The 18,101-nt window shown below is 40.0% G+C and overlaps 1 protein-coding gene and 1 long non-coding RNA gene across 4 annotated transcripts in view; both read right to left on the reverse strand.

Moving 5' to 3' along the window:
- The window catches only part of LOC125717872 (uncharacterized), a 31,851-nt gene that overhangs the window by 10,526 nt on the left and 3,224 nt on the right, over nt 1–18,101 (reverse strand). The window contains exons 2-5 of one of the 3 annotated variants that reach the window (XM_048991224.1): nt 16,893–17,253; nt 16,356–16,429; nt 15,344–15,726; nt 12,576–14,539 (exon numbers count right to left, since the gene is read on the reverse strand). The exons of 1 other annotated variant lie outside the window; for it this stretch is intronic. In XM_048991224.1, the coding sequence (XP_048847181.1) occupies nt 14,411–14,539; nt 15,344–15,726; nt 16,356–16,429; nt 16,893–16,963 (657 nt within the window). In that variant the 5' untranslated portion in view covers nt 16,964–17,253 and the 3' untranslated portion in view covers nt 12,576–14,410. Of the gene's footprint in view, nt 1–1,680; nt 1,827–12,575; nt 14,540–15,343; nt 15,727–16,355; nt 16,430–16,892; nt 17,254–18,101 lie in introns of those variants that run through there. One more of the 3 variants, XM_048991225.1, reaches the window with a different exon arrangement.
- LOC125717886 (uncharacterized) lies at nt 4,231–11,816 on the reverse strand. Its single transcript, XR_007384679.1, has 3 exons — nt 11,678–11,816; nt 8,738–8,897; nt 4,231–5,784 (listed from the first exon to the last, which is right to left on the reverse strand). It is a non-coding gene; the product is annotated as an uncharacterized LOC125717886 (long non-coding RNA).

The following is an 18,101-nucleotide window of genomic DNA, read 5'->3' on the forward strand; positions in this document are numbered from 1 at the left end:
GCATGACCTCCTCATCCACCCATCCAAGCTTGGCCATTATTAAAACGTGTACCATCTGGCTTACAATAACAAGACGCTCGCTGTTCATCCTTATACCAGCTTTAGTGTAGTGATGATATCAGTTAGTCCTGTGTAAGCAGGACACCCTCCTCTGAACCTCCAGGCTCATTTCCCCTTGATTCCCAGCTACTTTCCATCAGTTGCTTGAAGATAAAAATGAGCTTCGCCCAGCATGTCATGACAGGAATAAATCCACATACCTCCATTCCAAAGAAATGGGAAGTTAGGGCTCACTTTGGGTGCACTCTGAGGCCAGGTTATACCACTGAGCCCGGTGCACCTGTAGAAATGAAGTGGCTTGAGATACAAAAGATAAATCAGCAGAAGTGTACCTCTTTTGAAAAGGCTATAGGATATCCGACTGAACAAGCATCTCCATCGCTGGACCTCTGTATTAAGGCACTCCTCCTTTGTGAGACATCAAGGTGTACTCAGAGAATGTTTAATGCTAACCCATTTAATAGGAAACATGAGCCATACAAGGGAAGGCATTTGGAATTTGATTAAATACATTCTGCTGACAAAAACTATAACCACTTTGTATTTCATATTATGGGTTGACATTTCTGGATGGTGGTCTATTGCCCTATATTTTCCTAGATTCACTTGTGGAATTTTCTGCTTTCTTTGTGACTGACCCATATAACTACTTTAGACAGGGACTTAGAAGTCAGTGTCCCTTCATAAAGAAACCATTATACACACGGTATTAAGATGTAACAGATGATCATTTTATGCTTACAAGACATACCAAATATATGCTGTAAAAGTACATGTAATTGCACTTAATATAAAAAAATAAAACACTTACAGTATAGTTCAAGCAGGCTGAGTCGTATCCTCATGCTTAATTTTCAACATGGAGGAACCTCTCCTACATTCCAGTGCCGTTACTAAGATGTAGCATCTGGGTCTCATTTCATCTATTTTTCTGTCCCGGCTATGCAAAAAACCATAACCTGTACCTCTCATAGGGTTCAACCATAACACAGGATACCATTCACTGTGTGTATGGTGACGCATGATAGTAACAGGTAAAACACGTTTTGCAACCACAGACAGCCTTGATGAGCCTGTAACCCTAGATGCCATCTAGTACAGCAAGAGTAAGTTTGCTGTTTGAACAAAACCATGTAAGCTTCAGTTACCACGTACACACACATTATTATTCAAATAACCAAACCAAATATAACCAAAAATAACCAAATTCATCATAGGCCATAGATGAATCAAACTTCTGACGGGGAAAACCTGCGCTCTTCCCGAGACCAGGTTCCATACGAAGAATATTTCCGATGGAAACTTTCAAAATTGCAAAGACGGACTGTTTATGTCATAATATAAAAATTGTATAAAATAATAAGTAAATCTGTTCAAGTAACCTTCCTTGAATAGAAGTGTTTCTGCCACTTTCATTTCATTCCTGTCAAAAAGATAGAACTTGTTCTGTAATAAGTTCATCCCCCCATTTCCTCATTCTACATTTCAACCGCGTCAGAAAAAATGGCCACCAAGTCAAACCCTAAACATATTTTCAAGTCTTCACAGCCGCTATCAGTTTTTACCTTCTGTTTGAATTTATTTCTAACGAAATACATGAGTACAGCCATACATCCTTACCTGCCTGGGTGGGCAGACGGATCTTATATCTTCAGCAAACTTTCACATACCAGCGTCCGAGATCCTGTAATGCCAGCCTTCGATCTGTCATAAGTTTTGTTTCCTCTAGAACAAAAGCAAATACCACGACCAGATCTGCAACACGCATGCGCAGTGTGAGTAAACAACTTTTGGTAGAAAACGGGCGGCATCGTAAGATATAATCTGGGCGTGTATGCCGTACTAATCAGCTAGAGCAGTGTTTCCCAACCTTTTTTGAATTGTGTACCCCCTGAGAGATTTTCTCATACCACAAGTACCCCCTTTGTCAAATGTGTTGATGATTCAATAGTTTATGTCTTTTTTTGCTCTTTTCATTGATAAAAGCTGGGTTTGTTATTCATTAAGCAACACATCCCAGATAGATTTTCTTTCTATACCAGGGCACAGCTAATGGAATGGCTGATAATATTTACCCATCATCAGGGAAATTAAATATAAAAAATTTTTCCACGTACCCCCTGTAATGTGCTCGCGTACCACTAGGGGTACGCGTACCCCCGGTTGGGAATCACTGAGCTAGAGAAACGTGTCATTAGACATGTAGCGCACACGCTGATTAAATGTATTGTTTTTATATTTATCCTATATGAATGCATATACCCTATGTGATTGAAACTTATTTCTAACAACTTTTATTAGCTTCTCATGTATATTCATGAACGTGGTGGGGAGGTGGACTGGTGGTGCCTGAGCGCCTGACCGTTTTGCCATATTTGTGCATGAACTTTAAAGGTACTGAGTTCTTTTAACACATGAACACCTCCCCCTCAAAAAATCTATGAACAGCTATGCTTATTTCTATAAATGTAAATGATTTATATAGATAAATATGTAACACCTGTCATTTAAGTCAAGATACAGTTGCCCAATTCTGACACTCAGGAATGTCATACAATAACACTGTGTTGATTAAAATAGATTAAATCAAATTATATGAAAGAAAACATAGATCTTCAATGCATATTTTGACAAGGCAATTCACCTTTAAAACTGTATTTATTTTCCACACTATACATAGATTTTTGCATGGATCTCACATTTTCAGAACTGAATACAACAGTGCTAAATCATTCCTCAGAGATAGTGGCAGAACACTTAATAATCCCTTATCTTTTCATCTGATATGCAAATGAAATGTAATGATTAAGCTAAGTTAATGGATGGTGTTCTTGTAACTGCATTCTTTCAGCCCAGTGTAGTAATTAAACACAAAATAAGAGCAGTGCTAGAACACACTACAGTTTCTTATTGCATTGCATCAATAAGAGGGTTCTTGATAGCAATGATATCAGTTCTCGTCAAAATGTAAAAGCATCCATCCTGGCCTGTACGAATGGATGCTTTTAGCAAGACATTTTAATTTGCTCCTACTTCCGTTCAGCTGTGACTAGACAACAAAGCCAAGCTAGCTAATGACGGCCGAAAGCTTGGCGTGCTTCAGTTTGTGTGGTGTGGGGAATGCGGCTCCCAGTGAATCATCCCCACAGAGACCAACTGGTCCTGCAAACAATCTGCATCCAAAGGTTACGCTAATGAGTCATGCGGCAGCACTTCAAAGCGTGTTTGTTCCTCTCTGCCCCTCAAACAAACATGCTCACTGCATTCTGTGGCACCAACTCACACACAGACACACACACCCTACCTTTAGACAGCAAGTGGTTTTCATGATAGTTGAGCCCCATCTTCTGTTAATCAAGTGCTAAAAACCTGAATATTCAGTATGGACTGGTGTTCCATTTATCCAGTTTGACCAGTAGCCTTTATGACCCGTTTACTGCACCACGCACCTCGCCAGAGGCAAAGTAAGAAGGTTAAAAGCCCCCCCTTTACTGTTTTACTTTTTTCCATGATGGTGTAGTTGTCAACTGTGGGGAGGGGGGGTCAGGCATGGCAACAATAACATTTTTAAAAATTCTGGTGGGTGATGGGCTTGCAGACGTATGCCATTTTAATTTGGAAAGGGGCACACCATTTCATTTTTCAGTATGGGACGATCCTGTAAATTTATGATGGGTGGCAACTCTAGGTTTAAAATTTTACTGAACCAGGTTAGTTGAGGGTCCCTTTCTGCAGATGTTGTTAAACTTCAACCCAGGAAAGCTCTTGAGATAAAGTACCCTGACACCTATCTGGTCCACGGCACTCCAAGCTAGGAATAAGCCAAATGGTTATTGGCACGTTTGAGAAAGTGGACCATCCACGGCAACACAAGTAAATGCAAATGTTTTTATCGAAGAACCAAAGGTCTGTTTTAGCCTCCTCACTTGAATGGTGAAGTAACGCCTTATAGCAGATAACAGAACTCCTCTCTAAGTGTCATCTGTAATTATGTGAGGGTTCCTCCCAGACTATGAAGGTCAGGTTGGGCCTGCTGGCAAGACATATGCTCTATTTGTTTAAAATATTAATGGCTATTCTGGCTGGAGGGAGATTAGGGGATCTCCAGTAGATCCATTGGAGCCATTTATGACAGTATGCTACTTAATGTAATGAACAAGAAAACTACTATAAGATAAAACGAGTGAGATTTATTTGTCCAGTATTACAGAATGAATAAATAAATACAGAAAAGGATAACAGGTAGAAATAAACCAACAAAGAATAACATAAGTAAAAGTAGGCAATAAATACATAAAAAAGCAATGCAATTTTACTAAACTTAAAAAAAAAATCTGCACATGTGTATTGCTCATTAAACTGAAGAATAAAAGGTCATTTTGCTTTATCTTTCTTTGGTATTAATGTCAGAAGGGTCAAACTATAATGTTAAACACAGGAATTATTAAATGTAAAAAGGCTGTCTATAAATAACAAATTCAAACTTAGATATAGTCAGGTATTTCCCCCCGGTGGTTCTATTTTGTAAATTGTGAGACGTGAGTTTTCAGAGATGTATGCTTTTGCATTTGGACATTTACATTTACAATTATGTAGTGGACACTTTTGTCCAAAGCAGCATATGAGGCAAATAGCACATTACAATCATATATTTCTTCAAATGAAAATATAGCAAGATGATTATTTAAAAACTATCCGCGACTTACTAAGAGATTGGGGAGTTACAGTGTAGCACTTGTCATGCCCGGCTCGTACGATCCTCGCGTGTGCCACGCCCCCTGATTATCCACGTGTGCTTCCCCGATCTTGCCCAGCTGTGTCCGATTATTTTCGCCTAGTCCTGTCTATTTCAGTCCGTGTCTTGGCTTTGTTCCTCGTCCGTCATTGATGTTAAGTCGATGTTCGTGCTGTTCTTCCGTCCTGTCCTGTGCTTCCCAAATAAGTCCCCAGTTATCCCGAATTCCACCGGCCTGCCTGTTTCCTGTTCGCCTGCCTGAGCGATCACCCGTTATAACCAGCGATCGCAGCACGCATCCTGACAGCACTGTTGTGCTATTCTGGATTATAAAATCTGAACTCTTGGTTTATGTCAAACTGGCATTGTCGTAGATTCTGTCTCAGTCGTTCTTCACGGAATGGAAGCAACATCTCTAGACTAGGCACTAAGCTGGTATTGAGATCCTGTGTTAGCTCATTAACCCTGATCTCTGCATTCAGAAGATTGCTGATGGCCTCACATTCGGCACAATTGCCATACCCCCAGTATGGTGTAGGTGGATCTGCCTCGGGCACCGGTAAAAATGTGACACTAGGAAACAATGTGCAGCAATGTAAACATGGAGGCACTGATTTGTACTGATGAACGCTTTTCCCACGCACACGAAAAGCTGCAGATAACACCATCGTTGGAAGCTCAATTGACTTATTATGCGCATCAGCCAAACACACGGCATGGGCCACATTTCGATTCCATGTCTGAATGCAGGCCAGATCAATGAAAATCATCTTCTGTTTCTTCCCTTTGCAACCCACAGAAGTGCCAAAGTATCTCTGGGTTTTGTGACATCTGTCCTTAAAATAGCAGAAGCTCACAACAGAGGCCCCCAAACAAAAGATATTGTCAAAGATATTATTTCTGCACCCGGGAACAACCATGTTGTTATTGAGATTCTCCAGCACTCGCAGAACATCAGAAACATTTCGGTCCACCGTTGTTTCAACAACCTTGGGAAGAGAGGAAAGGGTGTAAATCATACCGTTCTGTATCTGATACATTTCTAACATATCTTATATTATTATTATTATCTCTGTCCAGAATTTAAAGTATTATAATTTTTAAAGAAGAATTTTAAGGAGGGTGATATTGAGTCAACACTATATGCATAATATAGAAAATGACATGTAGGCACTCAACACGTAATTCAATAATATGTTATTCCTTTACATATTTAGAGAGGAAAGGCTAAAAAGCAGTTTGAGCTGGTATGAAATTAAAAGTTTCATACAAAAATATAATTACCCCACCATCACTCCATAAAGCTGATCATGCTAAATTAAAAAAGCATTTCAGTTTATTATATTCTTAAGAATCATTCTCTGAAGTCAGTTTCGGTAGCTGGGGTTAAGTCTGACAAAGCTTTTGGCTTCAACTGCTGGCCAAGCTACAATGCACCAGGCCCTCTGCCACAATGCACCGGGCCCTCTGCCACAATGCACCGAGCCCCCCTGCCACAATGCGCCAGGCCCTCCGCCACAATGCACTGGGCCCTCTGCCACAATGCACCGGGCCCTCTGCCACAATGCACCGGGCCCTCTGCCACAATGCACCGGGCCCTCTGCCACAATGCACCGGGCCCTCTGCCACAATGCACCGGGCCCTCTGCCACAATGCACCGAGCCCCCCTGCCACAATGCGCCAGGCCCTCCGCCACAATGCACGTGGCCCCCCTGCCACAATACTCCCCCCCCACCCCCCATAGGTGGTAGGCCTACAGGAAGGTGGATTCATGTAGCTTTTTTGGGGTTCACTCACTCAGAACCCATGGATGGAGACCCGACCACCTGGCCCTTGCAGTCAAGCTTCCTCCCCAAGCCTGGCTCCAGGGTGGGGCCCCGGTGTCACTCTTTGGAGTTTCTGGCTCCATGTTTTTTCATGATCGTGATGGTTGTTTAATCGCACTTTGTCAGCCATTTACCTAGGACCAATTTTCCTTGGAAGACTGTTACACATATTTCTATTCTCCCTTTCTTGATGCCCCTTCCCCCACCCCACACTTTTTCTGCTAGGGATGGGCTGTGCTGATGGCTTTGCCCTCCATGCAGACTGCATCAGATCCCCGCCTCAGCTAGTCGCATCTGCCCAGATCCCAAATGAGAGCAGAGGAGACTTAGAGACAGCAATAACAGGCTGCACTGTTGTGTACATTGTTTCTATTTCTATCAAATTGTATGGCTCAGGCTGTAGCATTGTTCATGGCTTCAATTCTGATCTGTTTATATAAAAATGTAAATGTTTGTAAATGGAGTATTAGTTTGTAATACGTATTATCTGCACATACTGTCCAGCTGTTGCTGATACTTGTTCTCATCTCCAACTCCACTGATGTATGGATGCCAGTGTTATTTGTGTTACCTCCTTGTGTTTCCCTAAACACCAGTTCTAACCCAAGTCATAACAGAGACCCTACCAGAGGCAACTGCCCCCGATAACAAAGCTTCTAGGATCAGAGAGGCACAAAACCCCCTCAACCACAGTAAGGTAGCGATTCATGGAGGGGAGGTTGGGGACAGTGCTGCTGGGTCGGCAGACTGGGGTGGTGGTCCCAGAGTTACTACTTGAAGTGGAGGAATTCACGTATGTTGGGGTCTAGTTCAGGAATGATTGAAAAAGGGAGCAGCAGATTGACAGGCGGATTGGTGCAGCATCAGCAGTAAAGTGAACATTGTCTCAGTCTGTCAAGGTGAAGAGAGAGCTGAGCCAAAAGGAAGAAGCTGTCAATTTACCGGTCAGTCTACATTCCCACCCTCATCTTTGTTTAGGAGTTTTGGGTAGTGATCGAAAGAATGAGATTGCGGATTTATAGAAATGAGTTTCCTGCACAGGGTAAGGAGATGTTTTGGGCATGTCCATCTGGGAGGAGATGCCAGGGCAGACCCAGGGCACACTGGGGAAATTGTATCTCTCGGCTGACCTGGGAAACACCTTGAGATTCCCCCAGAGGACCTGGAGGAGGTGGCCAGGGAAGGTCTGGGAATTTCTGCTAAGGCTGCTGCTTCTGCGACCCAGACCCAGAAAAGTGTTGGACAATTGATGGATGGATGGATGGATGGATGGATGGATGGAATTTGTCTGGGTCAGCATCTGTCTGTCCCAGTCTTTCGTGTCTCTTTCCTGTTTGGCCAGCAGGTATCGCTGGTCATCCTGTTCTCCCTGTTAACATCTTTAGTGTGTTTCCTCTGCTCCTTGGACTGCTGCATGGTTCAATGAATTGAGTGTGCAGCTACAAATCCTTGTAGTCTTGTGTTCGAAACCAACCATCTCTGTTTTTGTCTTTAGTAGATTTTGTTCCCTAGTGTTTCTATTAGTCCATGATGGGAACTATTCTCATGTCAAAGACTGAATAGGAGCATGTCAGAGATTATTCCGGATCTCTTACCACTTCCAACAGTACTGAGAAAGGAGGTCTATGGGGCAACTGCGATGCGTAGGATTGGAACACATCTGGAAACTTCTTAAACAGTTTTGAGTGAAGGTCTACAGGTAGAACATTTACTGGATGAATGGCCAGTTTGTTAATGTAGCCAATGAAGAAGATGCTGTGTAGAATCTGGTAGGAAAGCAAATGACGACCATTACATCCGGCTTGGGGCAGACAGCCCCAGTGACAACAGAATGCTCTGATACTTTAAACTTTAATCCATCTACATGATTCAATCCTCACTCACTCACTAGGTAAGAAACTGAATTATTTAATAAGAAACATTTGCTTAAGTTTAGATTCAGTGGCATAATTCAGTTAAAGCACAAAATCAGTATCATCACATTTAATAGAAGCATGTGCAAATCAAATATACAACTAAATTATTAAAATGAAGTTTGGGGTATTAATAAACCATTTTAGCAATCAAAGGGTTCTGTGGTAAATTATTAAAATGACAGTTTCAGGAGGTGACTCACCTCTTTAATGTAGCGTCTTCCCCTCTCTTGGCTGAGATTTCTATTTATCATCATTGATTGAATAAATTTCAGAGATTCTTTGATAAACACAGCACTGCTCCTAACCAGGTTCTGTCTTTTTTCACTGTCAATCAGCACAAACCGATCCATTCCCTGTGAACTGAAAAAAAGTCATATTACAAAATGGCTATAGGCAGAGGTCCCACACAAGCTCTTATAAACTCTGAAGTCACAGTCACAAGTCAAATGTTTTAAGCCAACAATTTAAGAGGCAGCAATTAGCCAAACTGGGTGTCTTTGGACCCATAAAGTAGGACATGCAAAACTCTCTTTCGATACGAGCCCTCAAACCTGGAGTTGTGAGGCAGCCCACTGAGGCTCCCTTAGAATACGTGTCATTCCCCATTTGGTGTGGATACATTTTTAAAGATCATAATCCCAAAATGAAACCACCTGTCTGTTAATATACAGCCAAAGCAACAACACCTTCAGACTATTTTTATATCCTCACTTCTTTAAAATGATAAATTAATCATTAATCTTGAACTAATGTTAATGTGAATATATTTTCATGCTACCCGGTCGCCCAGAGGAGGATGGGGTCCCCTTCCGAGCCTAGGTTTCTCTAAAGTTTTCTTCCTGCTAGAGGGAGTTTTTCCTTGCCACTGTCGTCTCAGACTTGCTTGCTGGGGTTCTGGCCGGTTAAATGTAAAGTGCTTTGTGACAATGACTGTTAAAAGCACTATATAAATAAAATTGAATTGAATTGAATTGAACATGTCCGATACATTCAAAATGTTATGTATTCAAAATGAAAAACTTATTTCCAGATATATTTTAATATACTTTAATGTCATTTGCAAAACTTGTCACTGGTGTTATCACATTATAAGGCATTAAGTTTATCATAAATTCGTTTTTTCTCTATTATCATTATCATTATTCAAATAAGATATTCTTAATAAGGACAATATTTTATCAAGAATAAAAACAAACTTAACTGAACTATAACATGAGTGACAATGTAACACTAATGAAGGAACAACTTTTTATTTGATTTGATTTAAGAAAAAAGGCAATATTAACAGACACAATATGAACAAAGATCTAATCGCATATTAATTAGCTTTTTAATTGTTCTAATCATTCATTAAATTAGCTTTAGTTACTGTTGTCATGAATATGGTGCAGTGGCATTCTGATTAAAATGTAAAAAAGAAAAAATAATAATAATGTCTGCCCTATGGGGGGTAAAGTGACCTCGGGCAACTATTTCAAGTCAATGATATGAAAGGCATATGGAATTACTTAGATAAGAATTTAATTACCCAGCCCTTACAGCATATCAGCTATGTGCTGAATGAGAAACAAAATTATCAATAAATTTAGTAGTTAAATATAATGGGCATGTTTGGACCTTCTCTTTCCGTCAGATGCTTCCTCTGTAATGAAGCAGAAAAATAGAAAAAAACTGAAAAATCAAACAAATTATGAGGTAAATATATTATTAAAACACACTGTGTGAATTGACATGCTTTAGTCCGCAGCTGTGACTAATATTTTAAGTTTGTTTTAAAAACCCTGCAGCCTATGTGGCGTTGTTTCCTACTCCAAATGGAGAATAACCCATATATTACTGTACAAATAATTGACAAATAATCGATCTGGTCGAGGCAAAACGCCAGATAAATGGTTATGTCGATACGATTAAAAGAATCGTCGAATATGAGTTAGGGGTATATTAGCTTGCCGTAATATCTGGAATGTGATCAAGGGAATTACACGCATAAACCACATTTTTACTCTCTGCTTTTGCTCAGGCAGTTTTGCTCAAAATACAAAAGATATTTGAATTACAGTACTGTGCAGAAGTCTTAGGCAATCAAAGAAAATGATTATACCTATTTATCTGGGCACTGAATGAATTGTAGCGCTAGAGTGACCGTAGGACAGCGCAGCGGTGTGGGCTGGTGCCAACCATGTAAATAGTTCGCTGTGATCGCTATGCACTGTAATGTCTTGTATTGTATTGTAATGTTGTGTGTAGTGCTTAATGTTTATTGTTGTATATAGCCTGTTTGCCCCCGTATATATTAGGAGTAAGCGGGGCGATGGGCACAGTAGGCAGCGCGAATGTGTTGAGAGCGTCATTAGTACGGGCGCAATACAGCAATAAGCCACCTTGTGCTAAAACACAGAACTGTCCTAGTGTTGTTTCTGGACGACAGGAGGCTTGGCTCCGGGTACTACTTTTACAGTATGTTTGATCAACAAAATATATATATATATTACAATGTGTACATTGTACCGGGTACTCCGGTTTCCCCCCACAGTCCAAAAACATGCTGAGGCTAATTGGAGTTGCTAAATTGCCCGTAGGTGTGCATGTGTGAGTGAATGGTGTGTGAGTGTGCCGGGGTTGTTCCCTGCCTCGTGCCCATTGCTTCCGGGATAGGCTCCGGACCCCCCACGACCCAGTAGGATAAGCGGTTTGGAAAATGGATGGATGGACAATATGAACAATAATAGCACAAAAATATGAATTTCTTCCGTTCTCCAAAAAGCTGGATTTTGTTGGGTGGGTAATTGAACAACGCTTCGGTTCCCAAACCTCTCCTTTGGGGCACTGCAGCCTCTCCATGTATTTGTTAATTTTGACTACCAACTCAATTAATTAAATATCATAAATTCTTAACTAAGTAGATGGGGTATTGATTGGCCAAACAAGGTGTGCAAGGTCGAGTCAACAAATACACCGATATATTTAATGGTTGCTATAAATAACTGGGTGACTTTTCTGTTTTGAAATTATTAAATTAACACACTTTAACACATAACCTATCAGTTTTACACAAACATCAAGATCATTTAAACAGGTTTCTTTAACTGCTTAAGACACAATATTGCACAATAGTGTATATTTAAAAATATGTATTTTACCTTAAAGGATTTCCAATTCGTCGCGTTCCGTATTCTTCAGACAACTCCGCCCGGTGAGTTTAATTGAAATGCGAAACGAAACTAAACGAAACTTATCGACGTGGTGAAACATACGTGTTACTACGCATTGTATAGTACTGCCACTTCGCGTCGCAAAATAGAATCATTCCAATCCATTCTTTTTCTGGTTTTATTTAATCGATTTATTAGGGGGCCAAGCAGAGTTGTTTGTTCCTTCTTTTTGCAATAAATAATTTCATAGTTGACTTGAAAATGCAATCTTGTGTTGTTTTTATCCAAATACAATTTTCTAAATTATCAAATATTGAAGCATAACTTTGTGCATCATAGGGCACACACCATTGTCAATTCAGAGATATCATTTGATATAAACAAAAGACTCTCAAAAAGGAGAAATGTTTTCCATCACCATAATTTAAGAATTTAACTGCACATAGTTGGATAACTGCAACGCAATGCTGATTCAACGCCACAGATACATTTGTGGTGTGCAAAAGTGAGTTTTCTGTTTCAGCGACATATTTTGCAATAACTGTACTTCAGAAATAGTTGGAAGGTAAATGGATGGATGAACTTAAATGGATCTATGTACTTAAAGTGTGTCATACTCTTAGCTGTTCTGTCAGATTCAAACACTTGTGTTTACCTAGCTGTTACCTGGTTTGTGTAGCTAGGGGCTGAGGGGCACTTGAATGCACGGGTTTACCCTGACTGAAACCCTGGGGCCTCCGTTATAAAACAGGCATCAACTTACCATCATGTACAATAATAAGATTTTAACCCCCCCACCAATGACAACCTTTGTAGTTCCCAAACTCCCAGTCAACTTTTGTTATTGCTGCCCCAGCACCCCACATGTAAATCAGGACACAAATCATTGCACCTCAAAAGAACTATTTATTCGATTAAATATTTGTTATTACATTTTACAAGTAATAAATACTAATCCAAAACTGAATTCTGCACAGCGCTTCATCAAGTCTTAGGCTGTCAAAGAAAATGTATATGTTGTTGTATATAGCCTGTTTGCCCACCGTACACATTAGGAGTAAGCGGGGCGATGGGCACAGCAGGCAGCGCGAATGTGTTGAGAGCGTGATTGGTACGGGCGCAATACAGCAATTAAGCTACCTTGAGGTAAAACACAGAACTGTATTAGCGTTGTTTCTGGACAACAAGCGCCGTGGTTCTGGTACCTTCTTTTACACTATCTTTACAAGCAGAAGTAAAAAAAAAAAAAAACAATCCAAAACTGGAAGCCCTTACTTTTTCAGTTTTACATGTGTACATATGTACATACAAGAACACATTCTAAAGCTTTAACCAATTGTGGGTTTTAAATGGAAAAACAAGGGCAGATTAGTTTATCGGAGGGCTCTAGGCTGGTATCAGAATGGACATCTCATTCAAGAACCCAGGGGTCTGAAACGTAAATGATCTGAAGGGCACAGGGTTAACAGCCTTTTCCCAAGCTGACCACTTTATTGAACCGAGAGAGAAGAAAGAGAATAAAAAACTATGTAACCGGGGGCTGGGGGGCAGGGGTCTGGGTGCTGGTGCATCAAGATTTAATAAGTTTAACTGTTCCATATTTCTCAAATAAGTATGGGACCCTTGTGTTTGCCAGAGTCCTAGAACAATGTTTCCCAACCCACAGATGGTACACATTTTAACTCCACTCAACTCCCTAGCACTGCCCTAGAATATATCCTAGGTTGGTCTACACATTAATCTCCCATCAACACTGTTTTGATATGCAGACTGTTAACATATAAAAAAGATATCAGTAACAAATGTCATGTGTTTGGCAGTGATTACCTAAACAGAAAATACTATGTTTATGTATTCAGTGACATCACTCATACTATCCTTCCAAAGTAGAAGACAAAGTAGTTCATATGTCACGATTCATCACATAAATAAAGTAAATAAACTAAGGGCCTGCATGATTTACTTCATTTCACCACGGCACCTGAAAAGGTACAAGTGCAGTGCTCTCCTCATCGGACTAAGAGCTGTAAAACTGAAGATTGTTCAACTTGTTTGAACTGAACTTTTTAATTGAAGTTGATCAGATATAAATGGTTTAGAAAAATAATGTATCAAAACAAACTTAAAAAGTTATTAAAACAAAAAAAATTTATTTGCAACTTCGACAAATTATTAGTCAGTGCAAATTTTATTTAAAAAAAAAACCACTTCAGTGACTGAAACTGGGGAAAAATCATTACATGATAGCAAACAATTTAGTTCTTATAGAAAGGTTAAGAAAAATGTATAAACACTTTACTGTTATAGTATACAGTTCCAAAAAAATAAAAGCTGAAATAAGTACCATACCTCTAAAGGGATCGAGGTCCTCAACCCTGCTCCTGGAGATTTACCGCCCCGCAGAACTTAGGTAAAGCTCTAATTTAACACACTTGATACAGCTAATCAAGTTCTTTAATAGCATCTCAGTATTGGAACCAGCTATGTTGAAGTTAAGGTGCTTGAGATTAAGCTTTCCACTTACTGCTGCCATTTTTTTACACCATGCATTACAAAGCATCCAACAAAAATCTACAAATCCCTGAAATAATTCAAATGAGAGAGGAACAGATGCTCTTCTCAGATCTACATTTCATTCAGCTTTTCATGATTTCCCAGAATCTAGATTTACACTCCTCAACAAAACAGTCCTGTTAAACAGCATGTGTAGATCCTCGAGATCTAGAAACATTCAAGGAAATCCAACAATTCTGTTAAATCTTTGTCCTTGTTCTGTACAAAGTCCTCTGTACTTTTGTCAATCCTTGCAAGGCCCATTTCATCCAGTAGTTTCAAATACTCCTCTTCAGACTGCAAGAAATAAATACTTGATCATCACAACCATCATATATATATACACACAAATATATATATATATATATATATATATATTTTTTTTTTTTCCCCCCCCTTAATATATCTTGTAGGGCTGTGCAATATCACGTCATAATATAATCCGCATCCTTAAATTTATTAAATTCGGCTGACAGAGCATACCACATACTATTGTTTTGTTACATCATGTGAAGCGATAAGCACTGAATTGCCAATGAAGAAAGGAAAAGCTCAGCAGCCGCATCTTTTAAAAAAGAGGAGATATTTGGATAAGTAAGGTAAAAAAAGTTCAATATGTTTAATAAACATGAGGATCTGCCAACTTTATACAGATTATTAACTCTTGGGCATCATAATACTGTGACGCCCGCTCCGTCCGCTCCTCGTGTGTGCCACGCCCCCTAATTACCCACGTGTGATTTCCTGATCGTGCCCAGTCGTGTCTTGTTTCCTGCTGCCTTGTTTCATGTATTTAAGTTCCTGATTTGTACTAACCCGTGTCTGTCATTGATGTTGTCGGTGCCCATGTCCTGTCCTGTCCTGCCTTGCCCTGAATAAACCCCCGTTTTCCCCGTATCCCGCTTGCCTGCCTGCTCCTTCCGCACGATCGCCGCTCTGCTCGCGATCGCTGCCTTGTCTCCCGTGACAAATACTGCTCTCATTAACATTTTAGACCTGCTACAAATCTGCTTATCAAATATTGTGTAGCCATTATATGTACTATAACAACAAAATGGATGGTTTTCAAAGACAAAATTCTGTATGGTCATTATACATCACCTCTGGGGCAGTGTACTGTCCATATTTGTAGCTCTCGATGGGAGGAAATGTTGCACCCTTCTTGAAGAAGTCTTTCAAACTATCGGCTATAAGATGCAGGACCTCATTCTCATAGAAGTAGACTTTGCCCTGGCTGTCTACCAGCACGATGAGCTGCAGTCCCTCTGCCAAAGACGGGAAGTTATCAATGGCACCAATGACAACCATCTCCGTTGGCTCAGGAAGGTACAGCTCACTCCAGCTCTCCAGCATCTCATCTCTTCCCCAGTAGACAGTTCCTTCCAGATCTGTGATTCTGACTGCATAGTCTTTTGGTTCCTTTAATTTGATTTCAAAGCCACTGTATTTCTTCACTAGCTCAGGAAGGTCCTTCGAGTCTCTGACTGTAAACAGAAGCCTTGTTAGTGAAGGAAGAAACAAGCACTGATACCGAAATAGGTGAGAAGTGAGATGAGCTGTCAATCACTGTCTAGTTTAATCCAGTACAGATTAGGTTAAAATCGAGTGGAGTGTCAGCACATGGTAAATCCTATCCAATATCACATTTGACTCTGTGCAACAAGGAGAAAATTAGCTTACATGTGTACAAACCACAGATCACCAACAGTTTCCATCTTGCTCATTACTTACTCTATGAAGCCCACCTGTAAAGTCTCGCACTAACATAGTTTCAGCAAAATGATTTACTGATCCACAAAAAATTAATGTGATACAGTGCAGACAAACACTGGGCATTGAAAGGCAGCTGAAATACTAATAAAGTGCAGTGCTTTACCCCCCCAACCCCAAACAAGGTACCTCTGTGTACAGGTTTTGACAATCAATCTGGATATGAAGGGTGATCTCCTGCATGTGTCAAGAGCCTGAGAACTGTCCTTTATTTATATTTGAGCTGCTTTTCAATACCCAGTGTATGTCTGCACTGTATTAGAAGAATTGCTTTGCTATTCAATCATCATTTTCCTGCAACTATGCTGGTGCAAGACGTTGTCAGTGGTCTCCTTAGACTTACTCTGCTTGCAGAATTCTTCCACCAATTTATGAACATCATACCCTTCATGCTTCCCATTTTTCTGTGTGTTTTGCCTAAAATGAAAATATAAAAATGATTATATGCTTGTAGTCAGGACACCTATATAACATCTCATAAATTGTTAGATATATAAATACGACGATTTTACAGACTGCAAAACAATGCAGCACTATTATCTCCATCAGGGACCAAACAATTTAGGAGCATATTACTGTATGTAACACTGTGCACCCAGTGATAGTGTGGCAGCAAGTCTAGCATACAGCCCAGCCTCATGCCCTGTGCTATCTGACATTCCCCATCTCCCCTCCCCCCTGATCAGGATAAAAAAGCAGGAAGAGGGAGAAATGGACAAAATTCAAGTATGATTTCATGTCAATGCCACCTTGCTAAGAACATTCAGAACAACACAATTTCAAGCAATAGCAGGAAATAAGAAGTTTCCCCATAATAACATTTATAAGCCGCTTAGGATGACCATGGTACTGTAATACTGGTAAAACTGTTTTAATTTACCTTTTATTGTGATTGAAGTCAGATGTATTTCCATTTCCAGCTTTCAGGCAAGAGATCATTTCAAATGGCATTTACAGACAGTAGAGCTCAGTGTAAAGTTTTATATAATATATAAATTCTCTATATAATATATAAAACTGTACTATTTGTATTTGAGTTTCACTGACTCCAAATGGCTTGGTTTGATACCTTTGCTGGTATGATTCTGAAGCACAAAAATGCAATTTTTCCAATGGTACAGCAAGTCATACACTATGCAGATTCCCTTGTCCAGGCTTGTTATCAAATCCAGTTCACCTTACTGAACTTTGTATAGCTGGCATAACACTGAAAAAAGTGGCAAATCTGCTGGCTTGATGTCCTATGGGAAAAAGCATAGAGATATCATCAGTGTCCAGGTATGTGCAAACAACATTTACATACAAGTAACTACTTTGGTACAGAGCACCCATGAAACAAGAAGTAGTAAATAATAAATCTTTTATTTGCCATTCCCACAAGCGCAAGTACACTGGAATGCCTCTCTTCGCCTACCACATCATGCTTTCCATAGTTTGGGGGGGTCTCAGTGCAGGGTCAGCCATCGTGTGGTGCCCCTGGAGCAGGGGGGTAAAGGGCCTTGCTCAAGGGCCCACAGACATGTGACTGTTCTGCTGAGGCCAGGACTCGAACCAGCGATCTTCTGATCACAGGCACAGAGACTTAGCCCACTGAGCCACTCACTGTCCCCAGTAAACACATACAATACACACATTTGGAAATCAAAGCCATCATAAAGCCACATGCATAAGATTATTTTAATTGAAATAAGGATTATAGATAGAGATCAATACATAAAAAAATGTATTACAGCCAATCACAAAACCGCTAAAAATGCAGAGAAACAATGACAGGAAGAAAAAAAAATAACTGCGTTCTAAACAAGGGAAGTAACATCAAAATTTAAAATGTTGGAGAAATCCCATATAGATATCTACTCAAAAAAAGAGAAAAGCCAAAATAGATCTTGAGATTTTAGTTGGTCGTGGCTGAGCATCTTGAAGGTCCTCCAAAGGTCTGGCAGAAGCAAATCAGATGTAAGATGGGGAAAAAAATCTCCTGGTCTACAGAAGAAATCAAACATGAAGCAGGTGGTGTTATCAGCAAAGGTGGTTTTGTACATCACACATAACTAAAAACTGATATCACTTCCACTGCATGTGGGTCTTC

This window comes from Brienomyrus brachyistius, chromosome 22 (assembly GCF_023856365.1).
Source record: "Brienomyrus brachyistius isolate T26 chromosome 22, BBRACH_0.4, whole genome shotgun sequence".
Lineage (NCBI taxonomy): Eukaryota > Metazoa > Chordata > Actinopteri > Osteoglossiformes > Mormyridae > Brienomyrus > Brienomyrus brachyistius.